Source organism: Xyrauchen texanus, chromosome 49 (genome assembly GCF_025860055.1).
Source record: "Xyrauchen texanus isolate HMW12.3.18 chromosome 49, RBS_HiC_50CHRs, whole genome shotgun sequence".
Classification (NCBI taxonomy): Eukaryota; Metazoa; Chordata; class Actinopteri; order Cypriniformes; family Catostomidae; genus Xyrauchen; species Xyrauchen texanus.
In genome coordinates this window covers 24,719,709-24,735,191 of record NC_068324.1, presented here as the reverse complement: position 1 = coordinate 24,735,191, position 15,483 = coordinate 24,719,709, and the positions used below count along the sequence as shown (strand labels likewise).

The 15,483-nt window shown below is 38.4% G+C and overlaps 1 protein-coding gene across 1 annotated transcript in view; it reads left to right on the top strand.

Moving 5' to 3' along the window:
* LOC127640064 (nuclear factor of activated T-cells, cytoplasmic 3-like) overlaps positions 1 to 15,483 on the top strand; it is a 41,209-nt gene that overhangs the window by 10,446 nt on the left and 15,280 nt on the right. The window contains exons 2-6 of the mRNA XM_052122442.1: positions 2,349 to 3,417; positions 3,572 to 3,734; positions 11,277 to 11,476; positions 14,999 to 15,171; positions 15,313 to 15,453. Of these exons, the coding sequence (XP_051978402.1) occupies positions 2,349 to 3,417; positions 3,572 to 3,734; positions 11,277 to 11,476; positions 14,999 to 15,171; positions 15,313 to 15,453 (1,746 nt within the window). The remainder of the gene's footprint in view (positions 1 to 2,348; positions 3,418 to 3,571; positions 3,735 to 11,276; positions 11,477 to 14,998; positions 15,172 to 15,312; positions 15,454 to 15,483) is intronic.

Below are 15,483 nucleotides of genomic sequence, written 5' to 3'. Positions count from 1 at the left end.
GGAGAAGGGATGCCCGTCGTAGAGTCCTCGACACTGCCATCCATCCACATAAACAATGATTCAAAGTTAAATTTTTGCTCAAATAAAATGTTTACTCCACAGAAGGTTAGGTTTAGGGTTGGGGTTTAGGTTAAGGGGTAGAGTTAGTTAATATAATATGCATTCCTGTTGACTGTATTATGTCATTTATAGCTAAAAATACTTGCTTTTGGCCCCACTCTGTGGACATTTCTCTTGGAAACTGTAGATTACACGTGCCCAAACATTCAGAAACACTCCCAGGTTTGGCCACAGCAGCCAGTGCTTCCAATTTCGGTAAGCACCGATTTCAGCAAAAGAACATTCAACCTGTTTTTCTATCCTTTTAAATTTCTGTTAACAGTACTAATAAAGCTTATGGAAATGATAGCAAATAATAATACATTTCAAAAAGAAGCATTAGCATGGACATGCTCTTATGGGTGAACTTGTGCTTTAGACTCCTTGTCTCAGTCAAAAAAACTCCTCAAATGTGGATGCTGGCATTATTTTAGGAGGTGAGGAGTTTTCCACAATTCACTGCAAACTTGCATTCAGTTCGAGCTCCATTCTCATATGGAATGCCCATTTTTCTCGATTCAATCAATTCCTAATGGGTAAAATCGAGTCCTGCTCTACATTACGTTATCATTGGTATTCTGTTTCAGTTAAATGGTCTGCACTTATATAGCGCTTTTTTATTAACCTTAGAGGTTACCAAAGCGCTTTACACTGTGTCCCAATCACCCATCCACACTCACATTCACACACCAATGGCAGCAGAGCTGCCATGCAAGGCACTAGCCTGCCATTGGGAGCAACTCAGGGTTCAGCGTCTTGCCCATGGACACTTCGGCATGTGGAGCCGTGTGGGCCGGGATTTGAACCACCCTGCGATTGGTAGCCGACCCGCTCTACCATCTGAGCCACAGCCGCCCCAGTTAGAAGTATGTGACATTGGAGCAGAATTGTAGTACTCGAGACCAGACATATTTTCATGGTCTTGGTCTTGTCATGGACTTATGAGCATTTGGACTCGGTCTTGACTCTGACCCAGAGACCAGTCGAGTCCCTTTCCAAAAAATATACAGTGAAAGCTTTGACTTACCTGACAAAAATCTTTTACTGACAGTATCAGTGATTATGATCCGTGTCCTGCATTTCAGTAAGCTATGTAGTATCAGAACTAGTGATGCCCGATTCACAAATTAATAATTGTATTGATTCGATTCTTTTTGGTGAATTGGCCAAAAGTGTTAGCAAAATGGTTTGAATTGATTCACTTTTCAGTCCAATTCGTTCGGACTGCAATTTCACAGAAAGATTTGTAGCAGTTTTTCACTCAGTAAAACATCATCAGTATATTTCAGAAAATGGAGAACAAACCAATCATTGGATAAAGTGGATATTTACCTACAGTTATTTGAAACAAGACTTTTTAGAGAATCTTCCATCATAAAAAATTCCTTAAAAATACTTCTCTCAATGTCAATGAATTTTTTTTTTTTTTTGCAAAAATATAAAAATATATGAAAAAAATTAAGAGGTTTCTCTGCATAAGGTAAGCAGAAATGCTTACAATTAATGGAATATAGTAGTGCAATTGAGGAGATTGCAAACTAATTGAATGTAAAGGTTTATGTTCACTTTCTGCATAAACCATATCAAATTGAATACATTTTTATATAATTTTATACATGTTAGGTTTTTAGGCCCATTCTAGTTATAGTACAGTAATTCTGTATTTTGTAAAGCATAAATGTTGACTTGAATGGAATATAATAGTATACAGAAGCTGGAATTTTGTATTGACATACAAAGCCATATAGGACATTTTCACATTTAATTTGAGTTTTTCACTGACATTTTTTTACAATGACATGTCATAATTGTAATACCATTGTGTTTATTTTTTAATGTTGTTTAACCAACTTAAGCTTAAGCAAATAATACATTAGGTATATTTGATAGATTGGCTTAGAGTCATTAGTTGTTCAAACTATACATTTAAAACTTCATAAACAGTCGTGTCTCAGACTCTGCCTTTTCTGGTCTCAGTCTCAACTCTGACTCTGCCCTCTCTGGTCTTGGTCTTGACTCAGACTTGACCCTCTCCTGGTCTCGGTCTTGACTCAAACTGGACCTACTGTGGTCTCGGCCTGGACTTGGATGTGGATAAGCAGGTCTCGACTACAACACTGCATAAGAGAAACAAACTAAATGGATTGTGAATGCCATTTCTTGTTGACTTGAAGAAAATTTATGTCCAGTTATGGCATTTTCAGTGCTTTAATGTTTGAATCCCCTTCCTTTTTGTTTTTTTTAACTAGAGTCCAGATTGGATGATGTTGCCAACTGCTACCCTCTGTTTGCTTCTGGGTACCACAATCCCACAAGACAACAGGACAGTTTGGCAACACAGTCTTATGATGCCCCTCACCCTGGTTCTGTCCAACCTATGGAGTCCCCCAGCAGGGTATTTGACTGTCCAAGCATCCAGATCACCTCGATCCCAGCCAACTGCCACCAGGACCTAGGTGCTGACCAGCTGGCAGGTGCCTGTGGGGAAGGCGGAGATGGCTCTCTATCAAGGGACCAGCTATTCCTACCACTAGATCCGTCCTACAGAGACTCATCCTCACTGTGTCCCAGTCCCTGCAGTAGCTTGTCCTCTCGCAGCTGGTTATCCGATGCCTCATCTTGTGAATCCTTCTCGCATGTCTACGATGATGTGGAGTCAGAGCTGAATGAAGCAGCTGCTCGAGTTCGGCTGGCTTCGCCTCTAGTGTCGCCACTGGCATCTCCTCTGCCATCCCCCCTGACCTCTCCCCAGGTGTCCCCTCAAGTGTCTCCACTTGTCTCCCCTTTTGGTTCTCCTGGATGTTGGGCTGCATATGGAGATGACCCTTGGTACTGTTACCAACAGCAACAGCAGCAACCTCTGCAATACCAATTGTCCCAGTCGCGGCCTTCCTCTCGGCCAACCTCGCCATGTGGAAAAAGGCGACATTCCAGTGCAGAGGTCATTCCGGGTTTGGCCTCTCCTCACCTTTCACCCAATGCCACACCCTCTCACTCTCCTCGGGGTAGTGTCACAGAGGAGACATGGTTGGGAGGTGCCACATTTGCCCCCTACCAGACCCTTCCATTGGATATTGACATCCCATCCAAAACAAGAAGGACGTATCAGACCAACTACAACCAGGATAAAGTGTCTCTGTTGCCTGGACAAGAGGACTCATGTCTTGCAGAACAAGACCTTGCAAACCCATCACTAATCTCAGGCATAGCTGTGTCTCTTCCATGTTTGAAGAAAGGGGACATAGTGGAACATTTCTTAGCCGTCCCAACGCACTTCCCTTGGGCTAAACCTAAACAAGTCAACACTCCTTTATACAGGTAAAATAGACATGAATGAGTTGCATAGTACTCCATCATTTATTAAACTTTTTATGTTATAACAATGTAGCATGTGTTCTGCATCATTGGCCAGTTGATCAAAAACAACAGCCATGTTTGTTACAGCTGCAGCTTTTCTCTCTTTCTTGCTCAGGTCCACATCTTTACCTCCACTGGATTGTCCTCTTTCCAGCCAGTTTGGCCAATGTGAGTTAAAAATGGAGATCCAACCTAAATCTCACCACAGAGCCCATTATGAGACAGAGGGCAGTCGAGGAGCCATTAAATCAGACAGCGGAAGACACCCTGTTGTGAAGGTCAGACTTTATACCAGACCTCAGATCTACCTATATAATCATTCCCATAGTGAACATTTTATTGCGTACTTTTTCAATGTTAAAATAGTTTAACCAGTGGCCTGTCGCAATTATTACATACAAGTCCAAATATTTTCCAAGTTTTTAAAGCCTTAAAGAAAATCAAATATACATATTTTATTAAATGATTCCAAGTTAAAAATGAATAAATTACTTCATAAGGTGTATTTCTATTAAGCACACATACACCTTAAAATGTATGAGAATTTGTGTGGAAATTAATCATCATAATCACAATTATTTGTTTGAAAATTAATCGTCAGACAAATAGCATTGTCATTACAGTTCTAGCTATAAGTCAGAACAGCTTTAATAAGCCATTTATACATTGACTCCCACGTTGAAAAGTGTGAATATTCTGGCACTTTTTAAACATTGCTGTTTGATTGAACAGCCGGATAATGACCAATGCACTCAACCAATGCTGAATATTTGGGTTGGGACTATCTGTTTGTTCACTGTCAGTTGCTAAGTCACGTTTATGACAAGACTCATTATTACCAATGTTAATACTTAACCATAAGTATTTCACTTTAGCATGTAACTCACCTGTCAATGTTTGTTTGTGCTACAGATTAATTTGAGGGTGGGATCTTTTAGTAAGCAACCACCCACAACACCCTAGCATTATGACAGCAAGTTTTGGATAGGTGAGCACTGCTCATATTTTCTTCGCCTTCAAGAAAATAAATCTTTACTTCCACAATACGGTGAAAACAATAACTCCACTTTTTCTAATGTTAGACATACAAAAAGTCACCAAACCTCTGAGGTTTGTTTATTGTACCTCATTTAATAGGTTAGTGTCAGCACTAGTGGTTGACCGATATATTGCCAAGGCCGATAAGTTTGGCTGATTTGTTTCTTGGGGGCACAGAGAATCGCCTGCTTGCATGTGAAGCTACTGAGACATGTAAACGACTGATAAAAAAGCAAATATCAATAAAACAAATATCATATACAGTCTGAAAATATGTGCATATCTCATTTAAATAGAGGTAATAACTAGAGCCAGACCGATATGGGATTTTTGAGAAAGATATGATACCTATTTTAGAGGGGGAAATTCACTGATTACCATTATGGTGACCGATATATTACATTTTTGAGCTGGAATGAAAATAGACCTTTTCTGTGTGGATTGTACCATGATTTTGCACCAATATGACTATGCAAAGGTACTCAGAAGGCTGCTTTCTTAACAAATAATTTTATCAAAGAATATTTGACATTGTTATTATACATTGTCAACAATTCTAGAAAAAATGAAAATACAATAAATAGCTTAATATAGTATCAGTCAGCTGCTGACCATTTAAATAAAGAATAATTTAAAATTATAACTAAATAAAAATCAGTGCTGTATGTTCAGTATCAGTCAATGTCTGACCATTTAAATAAAGAATAAATAAAAATACATTAAATAGCTTCACAGGCATCAGTAATGTATGTTTAGTATCAGTTATTGGCTGACCATTTAAATAAAAAATTAAATTAAATAATAATTAAAAAAAATAAATAGCAAAATAAACAGTAGTACTTTTTCAGTATCAGTATCAGTATCAGTCAAATGCTGACTATATTAATACTGCCAGTCAATTAAGGGCATGTTGTAAAACAAGAAGCATTTACACCTGCTGAGTCAAGAGATAAGCAGCTGCATTACACCTCATTCTGCTATACAAGTTCAGGGGAAATATACAACGGTGGAAAACAAGACTTTTAAATATTACATTTTATAAATGCAATGACTGGAATTGTTCTGTTGAAGGGGGTACCAAACTGTGAATCCTGAACAGAACAGTTTGGTGAATACATGTTTACACAGGTTCCACTCAGTTGACAAGGTATGAAAGTGGTTATTTGGTTAGCTATGAGCTCAATGTCACAGAGAGCAAAAGAAGGACATTGTTTATTTTATTTTCTAGCATTGCGTCTCACCAACTAGGTAACAACATAGTGTGAAATCAACACTCAACAGCCACAATCCACCATGCACCATTGACTGCTGAACTGCAAAAAGATGCTCTGATGTTTACCTTTCAAGATGCGACATTACTGACTGCACTGACAAACTATACCTGGCTAACATAACCAGATGTGATAAACATGAGTGACATGGTTGTCAGGGGCAGGGTTAACATTGTATTTGTTTTATTGAAAAGGGAAAATTATGGGGTCATTGTTTATTAACTTTCCAGTATGTATTTTAAACTAGCCTCCACACAAGCTGTCTCCGTGGTAACACGCTCAACAAGCCACGTGATAAGATGCGCGGGTTGGCGGTCTCAACCGCGGAGGCAACTGAGATTTGTCCTCAGCCTCCCGGATTGAGGCAAGTCACTACGCCACCACTTAGAGCGCACTGGGAATTGGGCACTCCACATTTGGGATAAAAATGTTTTAAAAATGTATAATTAAAGTATGACGTCCATCATTACCTTCTTGTCCTGTTTAGTTTTTGCCAGTCACATGGCACACAGAGTGCATTGTGCATGTAGAGGTATGTCAGAGTTTATTGAACTTAGTTGATTTCATTATTATGGAAAATTGAGAATGGTTTCCAAACTTCGATGTATGTTTCTCATCTGGCTGCTGCTCTAGTGCTACACTAAAATACCAGATTATTGTTTGATGTGGACTTAAATGTTCTATTTCTGTTGTTAAAGGAATAGTTCAGCCAAATTGTAAATTCTGTTATCAATTACACACTCATCTTGTTCCAAACCCGTACAACTTTCTTTCTTCTTTGTAACATAAAAGGAAACGTTAGGCAGAATGATTGTCTCAGTTACCATTCACTTTCATTGCATTTCATTTGTTGGTGAACTATCCCTTTAAAGGAATAGCAATTGCTCAGATTTTACAATATGAAGTAGATGATCATTTAATTTACTTATAAGAGAAGTAGACATAATTGGGATGTATTTATAGAGTCATGTGATGTGTATCTGTCTGGCATATGAACAGAACTTCTGATCCAGTCAACTTGTGGTATTTTTAACTGGGTAAAAGCTAATGTTACAAGGGTTGTCCAGTTTGTTTACCTTAACAACCTACGACACAAATGGGTGACCATTCCTGCCATTAGAAGAACAGAAGATATAGATAGACAGACAGACAGACAGACAGACTGTAAAAAATGTCCTTAATTTTAATGGTTGAGCTCATCAGACTTGTTGTTACTATCTGTAATGGGGTAACGATGGGCAAGGAGGAGGCGGGAACCAGCAGAACAGTCAACATAATTTTAATGGCGTAACTGAACTTAAAACAACAGAAAACAAACATAAACTACACACAAAGCATGGCCGTGTGTCTCTCTCTCTCTCTCAAACTGGTGCTTCCGGCATGACTTTATCCCCCTCCCGGCTCATTTGCCCAATTCATGGCCGGGCTTGTGTCCTCACTGCCTGGCCCTGCCCTCCTCCTCATCACACTATCCCTTACAATAGGCGGTAAGGAGTAATCACTTCATTGGGGTCATCAGGTGGGCATCCTCCTTCACTAGTATTTCATTGATAAGCCCACAACACCTCCAGAGGGCTCAACGGCACCATCTGCCATCCCAGATGTGCCCCTCTTCGCTTTTACCCCTTCCTGTAAGTCACCTTACAGCCCAAATCTGGTCCTTTCTCTTCAGCCAAAGCCAGTTACTACTACACTCTGTGGCCTCCGACAATGACTTGGAGGCTTGCCGTAGGGCCCTCCCCCGAACTCCCACATCTTTTAGGACCCTGGTGGTTGATCTGGCCAAAAAACCTCTGCAGCCCACCTCCACTGGTAGCACTCTTGCTCTCCAGCCCCGCTGCTCTGCTTCAGCTGCTATGTGTTCGTATTTCAGCCTTTTCCGTTCAATGCTTCACCTACTGTAGCCTCTCAGGGCACTGTTAACTATGATGCATAGGCACCCCTGTGTTGTAGACCACAAGACCAGGTCTGGCCTCAGGTTTGTTATGATCTCTGGCTGAAAAATAAGCTTATGGTCTAAATCCAACTGCATCTTCCAGTCACAGGCTTTGTCTAGCAGGCTTGATTCCCTCCTTGTAGATGTAAGCTTTGGCATTTTTTTCTGCTGGTACGAAGGCAGTAGTGTTGGAGAAAGGTGGTGAAGCCTGTTGTTTTGGGAGGTAGGGCGTTGGCAACAGTTCTCCTTTGGATATTTGCCAGGTGCCAGAGTACCTGATTGTGTCTCCAGGTATAGCGGCCTGGGGAAAGACTGATTTTACCACCGGTAAGGATGTGTGGCATATCTGGAGGCATAACTCTCTGCTCATGTCTCTGATCATCGGTGTGTGTGGTTTTCAGTTGTTCTTCAAGGTCCCTCTTCTCCATTTTAAGAGTCCTTTTACAAACCTAAAGGGATCTTGGTAGAAATATGTTTGTTGCCTCTCCTTCTTACAGTGAATACTGAGGTTTTCTGCCTTCCAAAGGGCTGCCAAGCAATCTTTTATGTTCTCTTGGAGATTTTTTTGCAATTTGAATCTAGTGCCATATCATGCATGTGTGGTCTAAATATCCTGATGTGTCTGGTATGCCTGCTTTCTGCACCTCTGTGTCAGATCAGATTGTTCTGCTTCGGGTATGTTGTCATCTTTTGAGCAATGATGCTAAAGAAGATATTTCTTTCAACTCTCAAGAGATTGATTTTCCGGAATTGGTCGATGTTTGAAGCCTTGTTGTCCTTCAGGATTAATATCTCTCCAGCCCTTCGCCATACCTTTGGGATAGTTTGTTTCTTCCATACCATCTTCATTTGTTTCCAAAGGAATCTCAGGACATCTGGAGCATTGTTATGCATCCTGTATGGACCTACATTTGGTCTTGGAGTTGAAGCTGTCCTTGTTTTCCTCACAACTCTCTCAACCTCACTCCATCTGGGAGGGCTGTCATCCAGCTGGTGTACTGGTTGCAGGATGGGTGGCATAACTCTCTGATCATGTCTCTGATCATCGGTTTGTGTGGTTTTCAGTTGTTCTTCAAGGTCCCTCTTCTTCATTTTAAGGGTCCTTTTACAAACCTAAAGAGATCTTGGTAGAAATATGTTTGTTCCCTCTCCTTCTTACGGCACATTCTGAGGTTTTCTGCCTTCTACAGCACTGCCAAGCAATCTTTTATGTCCTCTTGTTGGAGATTGATACCCACTCTCTCTTCCAATAATGCCTTCCTCCACTGCTTCTTCAGGCTCTTCTCTCCCTAACAAGGCATTCGATTTATTGTTGCTTTCTAGACTTTAGAAGCAGTTTTGTTGGGTCTGGGTAGCTCAGCAAGTATTTACGCTGACTACCACCCCTGGAGTTGTAAGTTTGAATCCAGGGCATGCTCAGTGACTCCAGCAAGGTCTCCTAAGCAGCAAAATTGGCCCAGTTTCTAGGGAGAGTAGAGTCACGTACGGTAACCTCCTCGTGGTCGCGATTAGGGGTTCTTGCTCTCAATGGGGCATGTGGTAAGTTGTGCATGGATTGCGGAGAGTAGCATGAGCCTTCACATGCTGTGAGTCTCTACGGTGTCATGCACAGCTAGCCACATGATAAGATGTGTATATTGACTGTCTCAGAAGCTGAGGCAACTTAGACTTGTCCTCCGCCATCCGAATTGAGGTGAATAAATGTGCCACCATGAGGACCTACTAAATATTGGGAATTGGGCATTCCAAATTTGGAGAAAAGGGGATCAAATTAGAAAGGGTGTTATTTCCTTTCCTTCTGCTTTTGTACCAAACCTTTCCACCCCGTAGTTATAGATCAAGTCATTCAATCTTTCCAGCTTCTTTTCAGCTGATCCTCAAAGCCCCATCCAAAACTTTACTCAGATGTGTATTGACTGTTGTCCACTAATTTTTTTTGCTGGACTTCAGCCACTTCACTTGTGGTCTGTGGTCTTGAATCTTCTGCTCCGTAGCAGGCTGCATCTGGTTGAGCTCCAGATCATACAGTATGTTGAGCTTGAATTAATCCCCTCAGCCATTGGGGTATTGATGCTCAGCAGAGTTTTGTCATGTCCTGCTGCTGTGCATTACATGACTGACTAAATCTTTCTCTCAAGAGATACTAGTCAATGGGAGGTCCCGACCTCACTTCCTTCATGCACTGCATACGGCCTTGATGTATTCTTAGGCTTCTGAGAGATGTTATCTTGGACCAACCGCAGTTGCATATTCAGAGCAGTTTTTCATCAGCTGATTTCTCAATTGCTTTGCTGATTATCTGATTTGTCGTCAAATTCATGACACGGTCGGTTACCGGGTTGTCAGTCAATGAGTCTTCTTCCGGCCCTGCTCTTGCAGACTCTGGTATTTTCCTTCTAGTATTTTTCGTAACCATAAGGAGTGACTCCTATTCACCTATCAAAGTGATTGAGCCTGCTGTCATGGATAGCTAGTCCATAAGTTGATGTCTTGATGTCTTTTGATGTTGATGTCTTTTCCTTCTGTCAGCTGCACTTTCACAGCAGTCAATGAATTTATCCAATTAGTTGAGCTCATATGACTTTTTGTTACTATCCCTTACACTAATCAGCATTCCCTTGATTTTTTGAGTGGTGGTCATTGGGGTCATCAAGTGGGCACCCTCCTTTGGTAAAAACCTGTAAAAATGCTACAGTAAAAAAACATAAATTAGTTAACGAGTAGATACTGTAAAATCGAAGTATAATTTTGTCATATATTTAAAAGGACAATACATGTAGTTTTACTGTAAAATGTTGGATAAAATAAATTTTTAGATGTAAAAAGTATGATTTTCCTGTAGAATTAGCTGTAAAAATTAATATTATGTTTAACAAGAGAGTACATGTACTTTGTACAGTAAATTATTGTTAAAATTACAGGGAGAAAACCGTAATCAGGTGTTCCCAGAATTCCCTGTGTGGGCCATAATATTTCATTATATTTTATGGAATAGTTATGTTCTTATTTTTAATAACAGTTATGTACTTTGGGGTGTTTTGTATTTGATGTAGTTTAGTAAATCTTTATTGCATAATGTTAATTTCACTTGCGTTACCCTGATGGTGTTTAATCTTTGTGTAAGTGACACTGAGCACTGTCTCTACATGTTTATTGGTCATTTGCTCCTGGAATGGTCTCTGTTGATGAACTTCATGTCATCATGTGCCCTCTGTAACTACTATGGTGATTAACAATACATTATAAAGTGACAAGCATATTTTTACAGTTTCAAAATATACTTTAATAATATAACCGACAGCACTGCACCATGAAATATTTAGTAATTTAGTTATATTAAATATAGTTAAATATTTAGTTTTAAACTGTAAAATGTACAGGTTGTTGAAATATTTTCTGTATTTTTTACATAATTATTCTGGCAACCACAGCTGCCAGTTTTGTTTTTGTTTTTTGTAAACCTTTTTTTTTTTTTTAGATTGATAGATATATAGTTTTGTTTTAGTGTAAACTTATGTATTACAGACATAATATTTTGTTGCCTGGTTTATAATCATTTGTTCTGAAATCTCCAGCTTATAGGATACAATGAAAAACCTGTGAGCCTACAGATGTTCATCGGGACAGCAGACGAGCGTTACATCAGGCCACACCTGTTCTATCAGGTGCACAGGATAACAGGGAAAACTGTAGTGATGCCCAGTCAGGAGACTGTGATCGCCAACACCAAAGTTCTCGAAATTCCTCTCCTGCCTGAAAACAACATGTCTGCCAGGTACCTGTTGGAGAAACCTCAGATTTACATTCACTCTGCCCTGCATGCATCAGAGAGAGCATTTTTGCATAAATAATATACTGACATGACTGACCATTTAGCCTTTGGATCAGAAAGATGGCGGCTGTCAATGGAAATGATGGGATATGCAGTACTGGTTTTAAAGCTTTAAATTAGGGCTGTTGATTTAACACGTTAATTCAGTGCGATTCATTTTACAAAAAATAACGGGTTAAAAAAATGTATGCAATTAATCGCAATGCCCCCGGATTGTAATAAGGAAGATTCCTGAGAAATGCAAGCTTGTAGTACCACCTGTTTACTCCAGAGGGCAGTAAGTGAAATTTCAGCTGTATGGCAATGTGCAGTTTATACAGTGAAGAAAACACTTCAGTAGGCAGAACAACACAAACATTCGTTACGAGCTTGGGTTCAAAACACTTGAAGGAGCGCGAATGCGATCTAAGGGATCTCAAGATGTGTTTAAAGATTGAGTGTTAAACTATATTTATCTTGACACCGTGACCTAAACAGTTTATGACGCAATGCACCCGAGAAGCTACACAAGCATCTGCCTGACACTTGTTGAAATTGACGGGTCCTTAAACAAGCCCTCATAATAAATCTCCGACTGATTGACAAATTCACTTGTGTAATGGATTGCTGTGAACTGTATGCCAATGATTGACTTATGATCGATCATATTTTTGTGATTCACACCTGAGGATAAAAAAGACCACTCCTCTGGGCCTATCAATGAGGAATGTGACAGAAAGAGAATGAATGTGAGGAGACTTAATGATCAAAATCAAGTTTTAAGTTAAAATAAATAATCTGACTATACATTTTCTTTACATAAAGACTTTACTTAATTTTAGACCTACTCTACCATTTAAAAGAGTCTCTTCTGCTCACCAAGACTGCACTTCTTTGATCCAAAATACAGTAAAAATGGTGATATTTTGAACTATTTTTACAATTAAAACAAAACGTTTTCTATTTGAATATATTGTAAAATGCAATTTGTGATCAAAGCTGAATTTTCAGCATCATTACTGCAGTCTTCAGTGTCACATGATCCTTCAGAAATCATTATAATATTCCGATTTTCTAATATGGGCATATTTAAAGTGCATTTTACTCATTTAACCTGAACACATATTTGCAAGCACAAGCTTTGTTGATGATAATGAGGTAGCATAAACGCTAGTTAAAATATAATCTAAACATTCATATTATTTTTATATCATATTTATATCATACAGCATACAATTTAAATACCTGCTTTAGCCAAAACAGCATTTAAATGTAACTAAAACTTGCTTATTAGGAGTCATATTTCAAATGTCAATACTATGAATCCTTGCTGGCAAGTCTGGAAACAGTCCACTAGTAAAATATGTACATGTTTATATAAAATAGCATGTCAACTAATGAAAACTAAATGACTTACTCATCCGAAATTGTATCCTCGGCTGGATCAAGTCTCTCTTCAAAATACAAACGTTCATCAGAGTCCCGCTCTTCTTCTGAGGAAAATGTTAACTCTTCCTTACTATCCAGGAGTTTCATCGCCTGTGTATCGTTACAAACACGCAGAAAAGTTGAGTTGTGTTGTGTTTACATTAAACCTCACCGTCAGGGGTGTTTACCATTTGCCTTGACCGTCTCAGCACATGAATGGCGCACTCTGCTGGTGGGTGTGATCACATTATCTATAATTAGATGAACTGGTAAAAACTGTACAATGCTTTGTTTCATACAGATTACATTGCAGGAGAATATTTGTTTTACATTTTAATTGTTTTATTTAAAAGTAGAAATCTTAAGCTTTCTTTAGACATACAGTCAGGTCCATAAATATTGGGACATCGAAACAATTCTAATCTTTTTGGCTCTATACACCACCACAATGGATTTGAAATGAAATGATCAAGATGTGCTTTAACTGCAGACTTTCAGCTTTAATTTGAGGGTATTTACATCCAAATCAGGTGAACGGTGTAGGAATTACAACAGTTTGTATATGTGCCTCCCACGTTTTAAGGGACCAAAAGTAAAATTTTTCATTTAATTTCAATTCCATTGTGGTGGTGTATAGAGCCAAAAAGATTAGAATTGTGTTGATGTCCCAATATTTATGGACCTGACTGTATGTTTTATGTTTGTGTGATAAGTATTCGCGGAGTTTCTGTTACTTTTTGTGATGTGTTTCAGAAATATGCTCGTGAACACAGAGACGTCTGATAGCTCACCCATTTTATTTTCTTTATTTTACAAAAGCACAAGGTTTTGTTGTTATTGTTTTGTACCCTTTATAGTTTCTAATGACATCTTACACTTATCTGTCTACCCAAAAATTTCTCTGCAAATATTTGTATATGCGATTAATCGCGATTTAATTAATCGGGACACCAAAATTGTTTTAGCGATTGACAGCCCTAATTTAAATAGAGACTTACATTTCCCATAGTTCTAAATATCCCGGTAAAAATGTATTGTCTCATGCGTGCAGTTATTAATTTTAAGAGTTAAGTGAGTTGTTGGCCACTGTCTACAAATAAAACCAATTATAATTGGTATTACTTCCTTTGCCCAGGAGTTTGTTTTTATAAAAATTAACAGATTTGAACTTTTTTTCTTTTTGTAATATGAAGATCACATTAAAACTGACTTGGACACTTTTACAAAGCCAAGATCATTTAGTTTGGTACTTTTCAAATGAATTTTACATATAGATTTTACAATTTCATCCCAGACCCAGACTTTCAATATTTAATCCATTATAAAAAATACAAATTATGACTAATTTAAAACTAGGGTAATTTAAACAAAGAGTGAAATTAATTCGATATTCATTTGTGTTAAAATTACTTCTTGCAATTTTTACAAGATTTAGACTGTCCCACATATGTGGAATCAATTACACCACACCAAAAACATTTTCCCCTTAAAGCACTTTTTCAAAAGTTAGTGTACATGTTAACCAAGTCAACAATAGTCTCTGTGATGTGCAGGCTTTAGATAAAAAATGTTTTGAGAAAATAATTAAGGTAAATTAAATCTCACTTATTTGGGCATCATCAATTTTGCCAAATTATTCAAAACATGTTAAATATTATTTAATGGTGTGTGTATTTAAGATACATAAAATGTTAGCTATGAAATTAGCCATAGCAAGACAAGAGTCGGCCATTTTATTTCAAAAACTTCAAAAAAATGTCATTTGCATCTGTGTCATTTCCAGCACAGAATTCTGGAAATGACCCTGTGGTGGGAATTTCCATGACTTTCAGAAAATTTTACAAAAATTACATAAATCTCTTTTGATGTACATACACTGTTGGACATTTTAGTAGAAAAATTTAATAATATAGAGAGAGATCTTTTTATTTATTTAAATATCTTCTAGATGTTCACAGTGCTGAAAGGGCTCAAAAATTGAAATAATTGTATTAAAATGAACAGAATCTCATTGACTTTAATATCAAATGGATGTATCTTACCATCTTTCTCTGAAAGCATTGACTGTGCTGGGATACTGAAACTACGGAACTCAGACATCGAGTTGCGGAAAGGAGAAACAGACATCGGCCGTAAGAACACACGTGTGCGTGCTGTATTCCGTGTTCACATCCCTCAGCACAATGGAAAAGTGCTGTCATTGCAGGTGGCCTCTGTACCCATAGAATGCTGTGAGTTCTTTTCATTACTGTGTTGATGTATTTCATATTGAAATGGGAATGCTTGTATCCAGGAATGGGACCAGAGAAAAACATTAGCAAAAGGTATTGATAAACGATTCCTCACATATTAGCTCTTTCTTTGTGCACAAGCTCAACGATTTGCTCAAGAGCTTCCCCAGATCGAGAATTTCAGTCCTTCCTGTGGATCCTTGACTGGAGGAGAGGAGATGACAATCACTGGCCCAAACATCAACCCAGAGTCAATAGTAATCTTCCAAGAAAAGGGCTCTGGTAAGGGATCATTTTTTTATTAAATTATTT